At 47.4% G+C, this 15,940-nt stretch overlaps 1 protein-coding gene across 3 annotated transcripts; it reads left to right on the top strand.

Moving 5' to 3' along the window:
* The first annotated feature begins 524 nt into the window (after positions 1-524).
* On the top strand, positions 525-14,625 carry MYOC (myocilin). Of its 3 annotated transcripts, none has more exons than XM_060396094.1 (3): positions 525-1,231; positions 10,771-10,893; positions 13,242-14,625. In XM_060396094.1, the coding sequence occupies exons 1-3, from the start codon at positions 670-672 to the stop codon at positions 14,027-14,029; spliced, it is 1,473 nt and encodes a 490-aa protein (XP_060252077.1). In that variant the 5' UTR covers positions 525-669; the 3' UTR covers positions 14,030-14,625. The 3 variants fall into 3 exon arrangements, with proteins under 3 accessions (XP_060252077.1, XP_004013742.4, XP_027831411.1); XM_004013693.6 differs by having other exon boundaries at positions 10,771-10,896; positions 13,245-14,625; XM_027975610.3 differs by lacking the exon at positions 10,771-10,893 and having other exon boundaries at positions 13,245-14,625.
* The last annotated feature ends 1,315 nt before the right edge of the window (positions 14,626-15,940 follow it).

The following is a 15,940-nucleotide window of genomic DNA, read 5'->3' as shown; positions in this document are numbered from 1 at the left end:
TATAGTGAGGGACAGGGGAAGAATTCTGCTTCTAACTGCTTTTAGAGGATGGCTACTCCCCAAAACCTGGTGGCATTCTGCTCTTGTACCCTGCCCAGCTGCTTTCATCTCTGTGACTGCTACAGGGACAGAGGGGCTTGTCTTAGCTATGGATGTATCCTCATTTTCTAGGACACGGCCTGACACAGAGCGGGTTCTCGAGAAAGTTTGCAGAGTACATGGAAATATGAACTAGAAGTAAATCCTTGTTGAAACGGATTCACAAGTAGTGGTGCTGGATGAGGTGGGCACGTGTGAGGGTGTGTGAGAAAACAGGCCAGGGATACAGGGACTGTGTTGGGGGTGTGGGCTATGGAAAGTGCGGCATTCTTTTTTAAAAGAAATTCAAAACAGACTTCTGGAAGGTCATTTTTTAAGAATTTTGCTGGCAGTGTGAAAACACACCCCCCCGCCGGCCTGTGCATGGCCCCACCCGGCCTCACGTGGCCACCTCATTCTCCCCCCATGCAGGGCTGGCTCCCGGCATATATGAGTCTCTGTGGAGCTGGGGCAGGAACCAGCAAGGCCACCCATCCAGACACCTCTCGGCGAGGGGAGAGTGTCTGAGGAGCCTCGCCCAGGCTCTGCACTGAAGGCCTCCGAACACATCGCTGCCACCACAGTCCCAAGATGCCAGCAGTCCAGCTGCTACTGCTGGCCTGCCTGGTAGGGGGTGTGGGGGCCAGGACAGCCCAGTTCCAGAAGGCCAACGACCGGAGTGGCCGATGCCAGTACACCTTCAGCGTGGCCAGCCCCAGTGAGTCCAGCTGCCCTGAGCAGGGCCAGGCCATGTCGGCCATCCAGGAGCTGCAGAGAGAGAGCAGCGAACAGCGTGCGACCCTGGAGTCCACCAAGGCCCGCCTCAGCTCCCTGGAGGCCCTCCTCCACCGCCTGACCTCAGGCCAGCCTGCTGGGCCCTTGGAGACCCAGCAGGGGCTGCAGAGCGAGCTGGAAGCCCTGAGGAGAGAGCGAGAACAACTGGAAACCCAAACCCGGGAGCTGGAGTCAGCCTACAGCAACCTCGTCCGTGACAAGTCGGCTCTGGAGGAGGAGAAGAGGCAGCTGCAGGCGGAGAACGAGGATCTGGCCCGGAGGCTGGAAAGCAGCAGCCAGGAGGTAGCAAGCCTGAGGAGGGGCCAGTGTCCCCAGGCCCACAGCAGCTCTCAGGACGTGCCATCAGGCTCCAGGGAAGGTAAAGATGTGGGGTGAAGGTGACAGGATTCATGGTGGCCTGTTATAGGTGGCCCAGGCCTATCCTTCCTGTCTTGTCCTTTCTCCCAGGGACCACTCATGTAGCATGAGGCAGACAAATGAAGGCGGGCAAAGCAACCACTTGCACACATTCCTAGTACATTAGCTCCTGAAAATTCTGTTGAGGTTAGTGGTTCTGGGTTCTTGTGCTCACCCATGACGGTTTTCACCATTCACAGCAAAATAAGAAATAGAAGGACCAGATGAGATGCCTATATACATGATCAGTAGAAAGTTGCCAACTCTCCTTTTAGAAAAGTATCCTTTTGTGAATCTTTGTTCAGAGGTTATTGATTCTTGCCTTTTGTTGTTAAAATGCCCTCTATTTATGAAATGATTATAGGTGATAGGGGTTTTTTTATGTCCTTCCTTAGCAAAATAAAGAGGCAGCAACCCTTTTGTGTGTTCCCTCACTATGTTGTTTTGGAAGTTTTCCTGCCCTTTGGGTAATCTGATAGGGATTGACTTAAATCTGTAGATTGCTTTGGTTAGTATTGCCATTTTAACAGGATTGATGCTGGAAGTTTTCCTGCTCTTGATTCAGTCTGAGAACCTCTACTTTTCAGTCACTTTGAGGTGGCTTTTGCTACCTCAGATGCTGTTCTGTTCATCCTGCCCATGCCAGAAGGTGAGTCCCTGAGTGTCTGGGCTGGGGGCGGGGGCACTCTTCCCAGTAGCTGGGAAGACAGTATTGTTGTCACTTTTTGTGAAATTGTGCTCCCAAATATTTGCTGTTTAATAAGTTTTCCAGCCTGAGGAAATAAACAAGCAAATCCAGTTATGGGACAACTACCCCAGAGTCTTCAAAGATGTTGACATCGAGAAAGGAAAAAAGGGAGGTGGGGGGGGACCTTGTTTTCGATTAAAGGGGACCGTAGAGATGAAGTGACCAAGTGCAGTGCGTGACCCTGGAATGGCTCCTGCATCAGGGGCACAAAGCTGCAGAGAACAGGTTTGGGATCCTTGAAGAAATTTGAATATAGACTGCTTGTCAGATTACGTTACTGGGTTAATGTTCAGTTTCTTGGATGAGAGATGGTAGTGTGGTTATGAAGAATAGCCCTATTCTGAGGAGATACTTACTCAAGTACTTAGGGGTGAGGTGTCAGAATGTCTACAGTTTAGTTTAAAATAGTCTGACAAAGATTATGAATATATAAAGAGAGAAAGAAAAAGAATATAAATTGACAAAGTCTGAACAATTGGTAAATCTAAGTGAACAGCACATGGGGATTTATTGTATCAATACTATTCTTTCAACTTTTCTAAAGGTTTGAAAATCTTCAAAATAAGATGATGGGAAACTTTTCTAAAGAGAGGCAGGTGTGAGATCAGAAAACCCAAGAGCTGATGCTTGGGTATGACCTTGGGCAAGTCATCTAGTCTCTGCATCTTGGTTTCTCACCTATAACATGGCAATGAAAATTCCTATGATGAATAATGACTTTTGTGGGGTTCAAGTGAAATGACTCTAAGGTATAAAGGACTTTTAAAAATTTTATATTGCTAGAGTTGGGAGAGACTCAGTTCTAAATTTTCTTTTTAAAAATGTATATTTATTTTGCTTCCTTGGGTCTTGTTTGCAGTGCACGGGATCTTTAGTTGTGGCATATGGGATCTAGTTCCCTGACCAGGGATCGAACCCAGACACCCTGCACTGGGAGCATGGAGTCTTAGCCACTGGACCATCAAGGAAGTCCCCTAAATTTTACAGTGAAGGAAAGTAAGATGCCAAGGGACCCCAGGTTGAAGAGCTGATCAGTGATAGAGCTAAGATTTGTTGAACTTAAGTCTTCGAGCACTGATGAAGGAATCATTATTAATGATTATGAGTGTTAATGAGGCATTATGTATTTCAGGCTGTTTATTGAATGAACAAAAGCAGTGTGTGTTTATGAAAATAGAGGCAACTTTTTTTTATTGTCTTGTGGTCATTTAACAAATCTTTGGAAATTTATTCTACGTGTTTTCTGATTTTATATTTCTTTTTGTCCTTCCAGCCGCTCTACTTTTGAAATAAAGACAACAGCCTATTAGAGTGAAGTCCAGACTTGGAAGCTCTTTTCTAGCAGTGGGATTTTCCTGAGCAGGATATTACATTAGTACAAGAATGTAGAGCTGGAAAGGGGGCCTCGAGAGCATCTGGCATCTCTGGCTCATTTGGGCAGACGTGGAAACTGAGGCCCACAGAGGTCACTCAGTGGTCCCCAGCTGCCAGCCCACTGGTGGCAGAGCTGGGACTAGAATTCAGCCCTACCTAGAGGTTCAGTGGCTCCTAGGACCCTGATGGGACCTCTGGATTGTAGAACCTAAAGATGAAAGACAAAAGGGTTACACTGAAGTGACAGGGAAAGGAATGCTTGGAACAAAAGATGTGCTTCATGGTCCTAGGTTTGAGGGTAAAGAGCTTGGGTGCTGGGCCTCAGGTGTGGGTGTACATATGCAGGGGAGGCAATACCTGGGGAATGGAGGCTGGGGGTGAGAGCTTACTGAGTGAGCAGAGGAAAGAAGGGGGGACTAAGAAGGGGGACTTTTTCTTACTCTACCTGTAATTCAAATAGTCACCACCACTTTATTGGGTAATTGTTACATAGGGAAAAAGTCTCCATAGAATTATGGAAGACACTTGCTTTTGCATGTTTGTGTGTGTGTGTGTGTGTGTGAGTTGAAATAAAATACACGTATAAAATGTTGTAGTAATAGTTTTGTAGTGAGATGTCTGGAGGGACTTCTCAAGTGGTCCAGTAGTTGAAACTCCCTGCTTCCTACTTCAGGGGGCGTGGGTTCGATCCCTGGTGGGGAAATTAGATCCCACATGCCTCACAGCCCAGCCCAGAAGTTAAAAAAAAATGTCTGGAGATCTTTTAAATAACCCCTAAGTAGAAAACACAGATTACCAGAGAAAAATTAGAGTTGCTTGTAGAGTCACAAGAGAAGCCCCACTTCCCCCTTTATTTCTCCTCTGCTTTGGACTGGTCATCTCAGAGAACAGAATCCAGCATGTGGGCAGTGTCTGTATGACCACATCCCAGGGAGGAGATTCAGGGATGGGGGAATGTGACAGGGAAGGAAAGAGAACCAACAAGGGATGGCGGTGAGGGGCACTCTCCAGCGGGTCCCCATGGTGGGCAGCAATGGCTCGACGCCACAAGACTTCTGAGGAGCAGAATGCAGCAGAGGAGGGGAGCACTCCCCCCTGGCCCCTGTGCTCTGTCGGCCAAGGACCATCCCATGGGATGTATCACATTTCCCTGATCCGCAGATGGGGGCACCAGGCTGGCTCTTGCAGAGCCCTCCAGGCTCCTCTGTCCATGGAATTCTCCAGGCAAGAACACTGGAGTGGGTTGCCATGCCCTCCTCCAGGGGATCTTCCCGATCCAGGGATCGAACCCCGATCTCCTGCACTGCAGGATGCAGAGAATGACCACCAACTGGAGGTAAAGTGGAAAGCATGCACTGAGGTGTTTGGCACACAGTGACCAGCCAGGGGATGGACTCTAACTACGAAGGGCTTCTTCTGCTTGAGTTCCACTGTGGTTTAAAAATGTCATTTATAGATCAAAACGTCAACACATATGTATCGTTTCTGTAACGTGCATTGATTCCAGAGACAATAGGTGTTGGAGCAGCATTCAGGATAGTAGTCTGCTAGCAAATCTTCAGTTTCCTAGAGTATTCATGACAACCTGTGACTTCGTCAGCACCCTTCTTTTTCCTCATCTTCTTCATGTATATAATACTGACCTAACTTTTTAGGCAGATAGAAAATAGCTACACTAATGATTATAATGTCATTTGCATATAGATATATATGTTATGAAACCTTATGTACCTTATATATATGTTGCCTCTGTGTGTGTGTGTGTGTGTGTGTGTGTGTGCATGGTATGCAAGCAAGTTAATCAGCTCAGGTTAAGCTCTCTAGCATGTGTCTATAAAGCAGTGGTGAGGGAGTCAGGAGAGACCATGAAGAAAATATTTCCAAAATTTTGTAACTGATATGAACTTTTCAACCATACAAAGACTGGATTTTCACAGAAACAACCCCCTAAAACTTTTTAGCTGGCTGATACAATATAGTTCTTAATCTTTTCATAACCTCTTTTTGTTTCCCCCCACACATTCAGAATGAAATTTGAGTGATTCTGAAACATTCCAGAGAAACTTTAGCTTTTTGTTACATTTTTTATTGAAGACCATTTCATTTTCAGTTTGAGCTAAGACTTCTGAGGGTCAGAGAGTTCCTCAAACTTGTCCAAAGTCACACAGTTGGTACATGGCTGGACTGAATTAGGAAAGTATGACTTCTGGCCTTGCCAGGCCCCTTCACACAACAGCTCCCCTGCCTTTTGGGCTCTGTATCCCCTCCCACAGGCTCCAGTTCTCATGCCCGGCTCTGCTCTGGGAATTGGATCGTTGCCAGGTGCTGCTGGCTGACAGCCTCGCAGCAGCCAGCAGGCTTGCCAGCCAGCCATCCCACCTGCCAAGTGAGAACTGGCCTTGCAGTCATTCTGGAAGCTATCCTCTGACATTATATTTTATTGTGATTCTTCTTTACTCCAAAGAAGGCCATGAGGCGTGGTTCCTGCAAAAAGTGATTAAAGGGGTTGGATGGGGGGTGGGGGAGGCAGGGAGAATGGCCCCTTGTCAGAGCCCTGAGGGCCTTGGTGGGACCAGGAAAGGAACTGGGAACCAGTCAGGCATGTGTAGGGGGAGAAGAGTTGACGGCAAGATAGCTCTTTGGGTGTACCGCCTGGGAGCTGTGCGTGTGTGAGTCACCCGCTGGAATCTGAGTCAGCTCCAGGCGTGGGTCACCCCCCACCCCAAAGAGCTAAGCAGCATCTTCCAGGCTGTTGTAGAGCTTCGGGTAGAAGTCTGGGTTCATACTGGAGTTAGAAACCACACAGCAGACTAGGTCAGGGATGTGTCACATAAAGAACAACTGATGAAAGAGGAGCAACTATGAGATAAAGTAAACTCTGCATGGCACCCGAGGTCTGAGTGAAGGGAACCAGAGGGAGCACAGACTTGGAATGGTCCTGGCTTCATGGAGGAAGGCAGGTTTCAACCCATGAGACAGCAGAGAGGCTGGCCGGTTAGCCTGAGCTGCAGCTGGACTGGCCACCTCTTGAGTCTAAGCCAGGCTGCAGGAACCCTGCAGAACCAGCGTGGGGGCTTGCAGAGGTCCAGAGAGTAGGGGGGTGTCTGTGCAGGGACTCGGGGTGCTGTGTAGCGAGGGCTGTGGAAAGGTTATGGCCAATCTGAGGTGGCAAGGTCACAGAGGAACCAGGTCCTGGACTCCTGCCTGGGCAGGGCTCCACCAGGTGTCCTCCAGCCCAGCCCCTGCAGGAGACCCACCCACTTCCCCTGCAGTGTCCCTCCAGCACCCTCTACTGAGAAAGCTTAGCATTGTGCTCACTTTAGAAGAGAGATGCCTTGTGTTTTAGAGAGCATCTATGAAAGGGTACGTCATCTATGCATTCAGCACTGACAGGCAACACATGTGTAACTGACACACAACCCCAGCGTAGGGTGGAAAGGTTCACAGCTGCCATGGCCATGAGAGATGTGGGTTCAAGTCCCAGTCCTACCTCTTACCAGCTGTGTGACCTTGGGCAAGTAACTTAACCTCTCTGAGCCTGTTTCCTCTTCTGCAATGTGAGGATCATAATATTCCCTTTTAGGACTGCTATGTGGAATAGAAGAGCCTACCATGGTACCTGACTCATAGGAGGCACTGAGTAAGTGGCCATAGTTACATTAGGTGCAGACTGCAGTTCTAAAGCCTTATTCTATTTCTCTAAAACTTGTGAAGGCAACAGATCACATAAATAATGTATATAAAACTGCTTTGAAATGTGGAAGGAGCTATAAATACCTCTTAATCATCTCTTTTCACAAATAAACTGTTTTTCAGTATTTCGGTGCCAGTACTTTAGCTGTCTTCAAGGAAGTTACCTGAGGAAATGCATGTAACTTTGGGTTCCTCCCCCTTCACATTTCTTTATTCCCTGTGGCTAAAGATGGGGTTTTTCTTTTTTATTTATCTCTCTCTTTTTTGGCTGAACTACACAGCTTGCAAGATCTTTGTTCCTCAACCAGGGATTGAACCTGGGTCCCCCTGCATTGAAAGAGTTTTAACCACTGGACCACCAGCAAAGCCCCCCATTTTTCTTAACTTTGTTCTCACAGACTGGCAGGTATATGCCTCTATTTTTCTCACTATACATCTTTTTTTCAGTAAAATTTCTCACTGAATTATATGACCATCTTAGTTACATTCAGAGAGTGAAATAATTTGTGTCAGATGCACAGAGGAAGGAACTGGGTGCAGGGGAGGGTAGGCTCACAGTGACCCTCAATGGATGGCAACTGTAGGTCATGGAGCAGACGAACGGGGAGCTAGGCAGGGGTGAGGGAACTCTCTAGCTTTGCACAGATGCCACTGCGATGATATTTCTTGCTCACCTGAAACCTCACCTCCACAGCTCTGTAGACAGGGAGGCGATTCAGGGAACCGAATTAATGTCCCAAGACTCCCAAGGAACCATTTGGATTGAATGTTTCTGATTCCCAAAATGAACCCATGTTACTTCTTGGCCAAGAGGACTTGCCAGACTGTGGGAATTCTGGGAATTCTGAAGGGAACCAGGGAACCAATTGTATCTTCTTCACCCTTTTTCTCCATATCTAGCCTTGCATGTCTGGAGAAGGAAATGGCAACCCACTCCACTATTCTTGCCTGGAGAATCCCAGGGATGGCAGAGCCTGGTGAGCTGCTGTCTATGGGGTTGCACAGAGCCGGACATGACTGAAGCGACGCAGCGGCAGAGGCAGCAGCCTTCCTCCTCATAGGTGCTCCAGAGGGGCTGGCTGACGGGACGGATCAACAGCTGGCCAAGGCTGCAGACGATGAAGACCTTCCACACTCCTAGGGCTACTCCCAGTTACCCCTGGAGTTTGGGTGCATAACCAGGATGACCTCAGTTGGTTACACATTTTGACTGAGAGCTTTTAACCCCTCAGGCAGCCCAGTCTAGGAACATCCCCAGGTGTGAGGATGGTGCCCCCCCACCCCTACCCCCAGGGCAGTCACAGTCTCCAGGAGGCCAGCTGAACAGCTGCACTAAAGGCAGGGTGGAGACTGCGTTGGGATCTGGGATCGGGGATCAGGATGGGTCAGGGCTGACTGTGCTGCGGGGCCACACAAAAATACCACCCCCAGCGCCCTGGCCCAGCCCAAGCCTCATGGCTTCTTAGCTGGGTGGTTTCCCTGCCTCCTTCCAGGGAGAAACATTTCGAGTACTGTAGTTCACTGAAGCTAAACTCCATGGACTATAGCCCACCGGGCTCTTCTCTCCATGGAATTCTCCAGGCAAGAACACTAGAGTAGATTTCCATTTCATTTTCCAGGAGATCTTTCCAACCCAGTTGTCAAACTTGGGTCTCCTGCATTGTGGGCAGATTCTTTACCATCTGAGCCACCAGGGAAGAGCTTCATTGAAGCTAAATACCAGCAACCATGAGAAGGAGCCTTGATTCCAGACATGAGAAAATGTGAAAGAATGTGTGGCTTAAGATGACTAAAATGTGGGCACATCCAGGAGGGTTGAGTTCCATTACCTGAGAGGTCAATTTAGAAGGGTTAAGCTACAAGTGATGAAGGACAGAGAATGTCTTCCTGACTTTCTGGGCTGTAGCCTCAAGCATTGCACTGACCACCCTCCTCCACTGTCCTGCATACCTGGGAACGCTGGGCTGGGAGCCAGGTCAGACTGCCTGAGATGGTCAGCAAGAGAAAAGGCCGATGATTTAAGCATCTTTTTTATTCCAATACTTTGACATCTCAGACTTGCTGCTACAGAAGGGACTGCCCCTCACAGGGTAGTATTCCTAAAGATAGTAAATGACTCAACTGTAAGCACATCTTTCATATTCAAACCAACCAATCCAGAGTCCACAACCTACCTACTCTTCCTTCAAACTCACACTCAGGGCCACTATTCCTCCACCCTGATCAATGGGGGCCAGGTACCAGACACCTAGGGACAGCTCCTACACTTCAAAACCTTGCAGAAATTATCCAAAGTAACCAATTCTAAACCTGCTTATCCTGCCTCATTCATTCCTTCCCCTGGAAATCACAGTAAAGCGCTTGCCCATGTTCCCCCTCCCTCCTGACCATCCTGGTGCTACCCTGGGTGGTCCCCTGTGGAGTGGCGTACCCCCTCCTCTAGAGATCAGTGAGTATAACAACTATCTTTTCAATGGCAATGTCTCCTGATCTGTTGGCCTCACCACTGCTATTGTTTAGTCTGAGTCATGGACTGTAACTGACCCCATGGACTGTAATTTGCCACGCTCCTCTGTCCATGGGATTTCCCAGGCAAGAATACTGGAGTGGGTTGCCATTTCCTCCTCCAGGAAATCTTCCCAACCCAAGCATCGAACTCTCAATTCCTGTATTGCAGGTGGATTCTTTACTACTGAGCCCCCTGGGAAGCCTGGTGGCCTCACTATACCTGAACTGCAATCCATCTTACATTTTAAAACAGCTGCTCCTGTTATATTCAAGGGCTGCTCTATGCCGTAATGCTAATCAAAGTAGTAATAGCAGTAACTTAATATCTAACCAATGTCATCCACACCTCTCCCCTTCTCCATGGTTCAAACCCTCCACCAAATTCCTATAGGAATCCTTCCTTGTCCACAACTAGCTTTGGAAAGGGATCTGACAGAATATTGCAGCTGAGCATGTAAAGCTTAACATGTTACTTCTTACAGACACATCTGTATTGTGACAAGGGAAAAAAATAAGTCATGTAGGGAATTTATTCATTGTTGAATTTCAGGCATCCCAGAAGAAGCTAAGGATCTTCCCAACATCCCAGCATCAGACCTCACCTACTCATAAGTCAGACCTTCTAGTGGGAACCATTTTAACTGTGTACAAGCTTACTTTATTTTGAATACTATACTCTGTGCTAGGCATGTTGCTATCCAATTTATTATAGGTGAGCTTTTTATTATGGGCTTCCCAGGATGTGCAGGGAATGAGGGTTCAATCTCGAGTCAGGAAGATTCCCTGGAGAAGGAAATAGCAACCCACTTCAGTATTTCTCTTTGGAAAATCCCATGGACAGAAGAACCTGGCGGGCTACAGTCCATGGGGTCACAAGAAGTTGGACATGACTTAGCGACTGAGTACACATGCACAAGTATTTTATTATGGAATTTTCCAAGCATTCACAAGAGTAGAGTAACACAAACCCTACATACCCATCACTAGGCTGGGACAGCTGTCAACACAGCCCAGTCTTGTTTCATTGTCCTTCCTCCTCCCCAATCCCATTTATTATCTTAAAACAAATCTCAAACATGGTCATATCTTTGAAACCCTATTTAAATCCCATCCTCAATATAGTCTAGCCTTAGACCTTCTTCCTCATGGTACAATCTTGCCTCTTTCTTTTAATATAGTTGCTAAATGGAATTTGGAGAACGTGGACTTCCAGGAACTGAAGTCAGAGTTAACAGAGGTTCCTGCTTCCCAAATCTTGAAGGAGAGCCCATCCGGTCATCCCAGGAATGAAGAGGGAGGCACTGGTATGGAGTGAAGTTTCTCCTCTTCTGTACCCACATGGTCTAGTTCTGTGCTCAGAGTTGGTCAGTTCACTATGAGGGAGGCAGGTGGACAAGTCACCTCCCTGGGAGCAGAGGCAGGAAAGGGGGAAAAGAGCAGAAGCCCTTTTCTGCTCCCTTTCCAGGGTACACTGGCAGGGAGTCGGTCTTTCCTGGCAAAGCTCTGTATTTTGTCACTTACACTTATCATGGAGACTGCACTGCCCCAGGGGAAGATGAGAGACGTATCCGTTTTTCCCACTTGGTTGTCATATAGAATGGATTGCATCTGAAAAATGACATTTTTCAAGTAGATCCTTCATATCTTTATCTTGGGCCAGACAGATACCATGTACCATCCCAGCATATTGTTAACTAAAGGTATCTTTCTTTAATTTTGGGTGCTAAGGAAAAGTAGCACTGCCCCTCTCCAAGGCGTTCCCTGAAAGCCTGACTTTAAGATGATGAAGACCGTGTCTTTTAGAAACAGGGACTATTTGTAATATTGACAGTTATTGCTAGCACAGAAAGGCATGCAGGAAGATGGGGAGTTTTAAAATATTCAAAATAAGATTCCTTGAGATATGGGCAACAAAGAGCTTCCACTTTCTCTAAGGAGATTGAGATATCCATTATAATACAGAGATGTGTTGTGATTCAAATAGTTCTCAACTATCTTTTCATTTTAAAAATCATATTCAGATTTTATTGTATTAAATAATGGTTGAAGTATGTGGTCCATTGGGAAAGGGCTTGAAGAACTTTTTTTATTGAGATTATTGTAATGACTTGATTTTAATCTCACTGTTTAAAATAATGAAATAAACCAGACATAAAAATCATAAAGAGAACTTGGCCAGGTTTAGAAAAATATACAAATATAGTGTGAAGTGCTCTGTGCAGCCTTTATCTTTACAACCAATACCAAGTTGAAGTATTTATTGAAAACAATCCACGTATAAATGGACTCATATAATTCAAACCTGTGTTGTTCAAAGGTCAGATGTACTTGGATTCATATTACATGGTGATCAAATAATATTTCCTGGGCATTTTCACTCCATACCAAGCACTTAACATGTATAATTACATGGAAAACTTACAACCTTACTACCCAAAACATTACTCTCATCTCCCTTTACAAATGAGAATACTGAATCTTAGAGAGTAAAGTAACTTATTGAAAGTCACACAAGCGGCAGGTGGCAAAGTCCAGGGTTTTTTTTTTTTTTTTTTTAGTTGTTTTGTTTTTTGGCATTTTATTTACTAGGATTGGGGCTTCCCTAGTGGCTCAGATGGTAAAGAATCTGCCTGCAGTGCAGGAGACCTAGGTTTGATCCCTGGGTCGGGAAGATCCCCTGGAGGAGGGAATGGCAACCCACTCCAGTATTCTTGCCTGAAGAATTCCATGGACAGAGGAACCTGAAGGGCTACAGCCCATGGGGTTGCAGAGAGTCAGACAAGACTGAGCGACTAACACTTTCACTAACACTTTACTAGTGTTAGCTTTTAATGTCATTCATTAGCCAGGATAAAGTTTGAGGAGAACTTTTGAGGACAGTTGGGAGTATTGTGGAAAATGATTTTTCATAATCTGAAACCACCCATTTGTGCTTCTCTGGACTGGCAAATAGAGGCCTGGGGTAGGGGGTCGTGTGCCTTAGTTTCCTCCCCAACAACAACTGAATTTTTATAATATCTGAAAATTGAGGGGGCTTCCCTGGTGGCTCAGACAGTAAAGAATCCATCTGCAATGCAGATGTGGGTTCGATCCCTGGGGATCCCCAGGAAGATCCCCTGGAGAAGGAAATGGCAACCCTCTCCAGTACTCTTGCCTCGAGAATCCCTTGGACAGAGGAGTGTGGCAGGCTACAGTCCATGGGGTCACAGATTTGGACACCACTGAACCACTGACAAAGGCAAGGCACCCCACTCCAGTACTCTTGCCTGGAAAATCCCATGGACCGAGGAGCCTGGGGGGCTGCAGTCCATGGGGTCGCTGAGTGGAGCACAACTGAGTGACTTCACTTTCCCTTTTCACTTTCATTCATTGGAGAAGGAAATGGCAACCCACTCCAGTATTCTTGCCTGGAGAATCCCAGGGACGGAGGAGCCTGGTAGGCTGCCATCTATGGGGTCGCACAGAGTTGGACACGACTGAAGCGACTTAGCAGCAGCAGCAGAACCACTGACACACACACAAACACAAAGGAAAAGAAAAAAAAAAGCTTAGGTTTAAACCTGGACCTTTTGCCTCTGGGGTTCTCACTCTGCCATGCTCCACATCCTGGAACAATGGTGAATACAGTTTTTGTTTTGTTTTCATTCACCAGGATGCGGAGAACTCGTTTGGGTAGGAGAACCCATCACTCTGAGAACAGCTGAAACAATCACCGGCAAGTACGGCGTGTGGATGAGAGACCCCCAGGCCGCCTTCCCCTATACCCAGGAGACCACCTGGAGAATCGACACCGTGGGCACCGACATCCGCCAGGTATTTGAGTACGACCTCATCAGGCAGTTCACGCAGGGCTACCCGTCCAAGGTGCACGTGCTGCCCAGGCCGCTGGAGAGCACGGGCGCCGTGGTCTACCGGGGCAGCCTCTACTTCCAGGCAGCCGAGTCCAGGACAGTGCTCCGGTATGACCTGCGCACCGAGGCGCTGAAGGCGGAGAAGGAGATCCCCGGAGCCGGCTACCACGGGCAGTTCCCCTATTCCTGGGGCGGCTACACCGACATCGACCTGGCCGTGGACGAGATAGGCCTCTGGGTCATCTACAGCACCGAGGCGGCCAAAGGCGCCATCGTCCTCTCCAAGCTGAACCCCGAGACACTGGAGCTCGAACAGACCTGGGAGACCAACATCCGTAAGCAGTCCGTCGCCAACGCCTTCATCATCTGCGGCACCTTGTACACGGTCAGCAGCTACTCCTCGCCCGACGCCACTGTCAACTTTGCCTATGACACGGGCACCGGGAGCAGCAAGGCCCTGACTGTCCCGTTCAAGAACCGCTACAAGTACAGCAGCATGATCGACTACAACCCCCTGGAGAGGAAGCTCTTCGCCTGGGACAACTTCAACATGGTCTCCTATGACATCAAGCTCTCCCGGATGTGAAAAGCTGCCAAGCTGTCAGAAAAGGCAGGAGATGATGTTCAGGGCTCTCGAAGGGAGAGCCAGTCAGCCAAGGCCCACACAGCTTTCCTCTGCTCTCCAAGCTTGCATTAACCCAGAAGAATGTGCATAGTCACCAGGTCCAACTGGGCGGGAAGAGTCGTCTGGGGATTGAGACGATTCCATGTTATCATAGTTATTCTTTTCCTCTGTCTGCTCTTAAATGGATATTAACCAAAATAGTGTAAGTTTTCTGGTGATTTGAGGCAAAAGCTATAATGTGTAGGGGGGTTCTTCATGAAAACCACAAGACTTTTGATAAATGGGCCTCACTAGCTAAAGAATATGTTTAGAGAGGAGGGTGGGAAAAACAGGTTGCCCCACAGGGAGCTCAGAGCCAGCGCCTGCCCTTTCATGTTGCCTGGTTACCATGAGCTACAATAACAAGCAGCGCTTCTAAAGGAAAAGGGACGGTTCTTATGGCAGCAGGAACATGCATCAGATGTGTTTACTGTAGTCGGCTTCTAATGCTTCAGGCGGGTCCAGTTGTGTATGACAGAATCTTTGCCCCATGAAATAAAATAATCTTACACAATGTTCTCCTTGAACTTTGTGTGATAGTTTGTGGAAGAGAAGAGTACAGATTCTAATCATCAGATAATTCCTTTGGGTTGGGAGCGGTGACTGCAGGACGCTAAAGTTATGTAGTGTGTGTGTGTACGTGTGTGTGTGTGTAACTGAAAGATTTGTGCCTGGTTTTGAAGTCTTGCCCATGATGACACCAGGCAAACTACGGATTTCACTCCTTCCCACCACCATCTCCTTTTGCTTTTGGTCCTTCTCAAACAATCTTTCCATCTTTTCTCCAACTTACCCTCCTTCACCCTAGCTGTATTTTGGTTTTTATTTGCTGTCATGGGTATAACTTTCAAAAGCCAAGACATCAGGTGAGCAGACCTAAGGAATTCAATGACCTCTTTACCTAAATTTAATTCTCTCTTTAAAGGTCTGTCTTCACAGACATCACAATATGAGGTACTGGGGGCTAAGACTTTAACATATGAATAGATGGGAAAGACAATTGAACCCATATCAACTGTGTATTACCACTCTACTCCACTGGTAGCAAACTCTTGAAGACTAGAAAATCCAGAAGTCAGTGCATGAACCCATTCACTTCTAAGCCGCTTTAGCTGCCAGGTGTTGAATAAAAAGTGGAAGGTGAGGAGACACCTTTGGGTGGTGAGTAAGTGGTCACAGCACACACACAGGTGAGGCAAACCCTGCTAGCACAGCCCTGCCCACGTTTCTTTCCTTCCACCAGCTACTGCTTCCAGCTTTGGGATGGAAGAGGAGAGTGAAGAAAGGAGAAACAGAAAGGAGAAGGAAACTCTTGGCTTAGCTTCCAGGGCGTTAGATACTCCTCCGCTGTGGACTGTTCCTTCTGGGGTTTTGCTTGTTTTGCTGGTTCCTCTTTTTAGTCTGTATTAGTCAGGGTTCTCCAAAGACATACAACCAATAGGAGATATATAAGTATAAATGTAATGCCAGGTCTTTCCTGGTGGCTCAGAGGTCAAAGCATCTGCCTGCAATGTGGGAGACCTAGGTTAGATCTCTAGGTTGGGAAGATCCCCTGGAGAAGGAAATAGCAACCCACTCCAGTATTCTTGCCTGCAGAATCCCATGGACAGAGGAGTCTGGTGGGCTACAGTCCATGGGGTCGCAAAGAGTCGGACATGACTGAGCGACTTCACTCACTCACTCACTCATAAATATATAAAAAAAGAGATTTATTATGAGGAACTGGCTCATGCAATTGTAGAGAAGTCCCCTGGTCTGCCCAGGAAAGTTGGTGGTGTAATTCAGTCCAAGGGCTTCCCTGGTGGCTCAGAGGCTAAAGCGTCTGCCTGGAAT

Source organism: Ovis aries, chromosome 12 (assembly GCF_016772045.2).
Source record: "Ovis aries strain OAR_USU_Benz2616 breed Rambouillet chromosome 12, ARS-UI_Ramb_v3.0, whole genome shotgun sequence".
Lineage (NCBI taxonomy): Eukaryota > Metazoa > Chordata > Mammalia > Artiodactyla > Bovidae > Ovis > Ovis aries.
This window is presented reverse-complemented; position numbering and strand designations above follow the sequence as displayed.

Excerpts from the sequence above, each read along its gene's own strand:
- MYOC (XM_060396094.1), top strand. The coding sequence starts at position 670 with ATGCCAGCAGTCCAGCTGCTACTGCTGGCCTGCCTGGTAGGGGGTGTG. Across the intron at positions 1,232-10,770 it reads GCCATCAGGCTCCAGGGAAG|TTGCTAAATGGAATTTGGAG; the intron begins GTAAAGATGTGG and ends CTTTTAATATAG. Across the intron at positions 10,894-13,241 it reads CAGGAATGAAGAGGGAGGCA|CAGGATGCGGAGAACTCGTT; the intron begins CTGGTATGGAGT and ends GTTTTCATTCAC.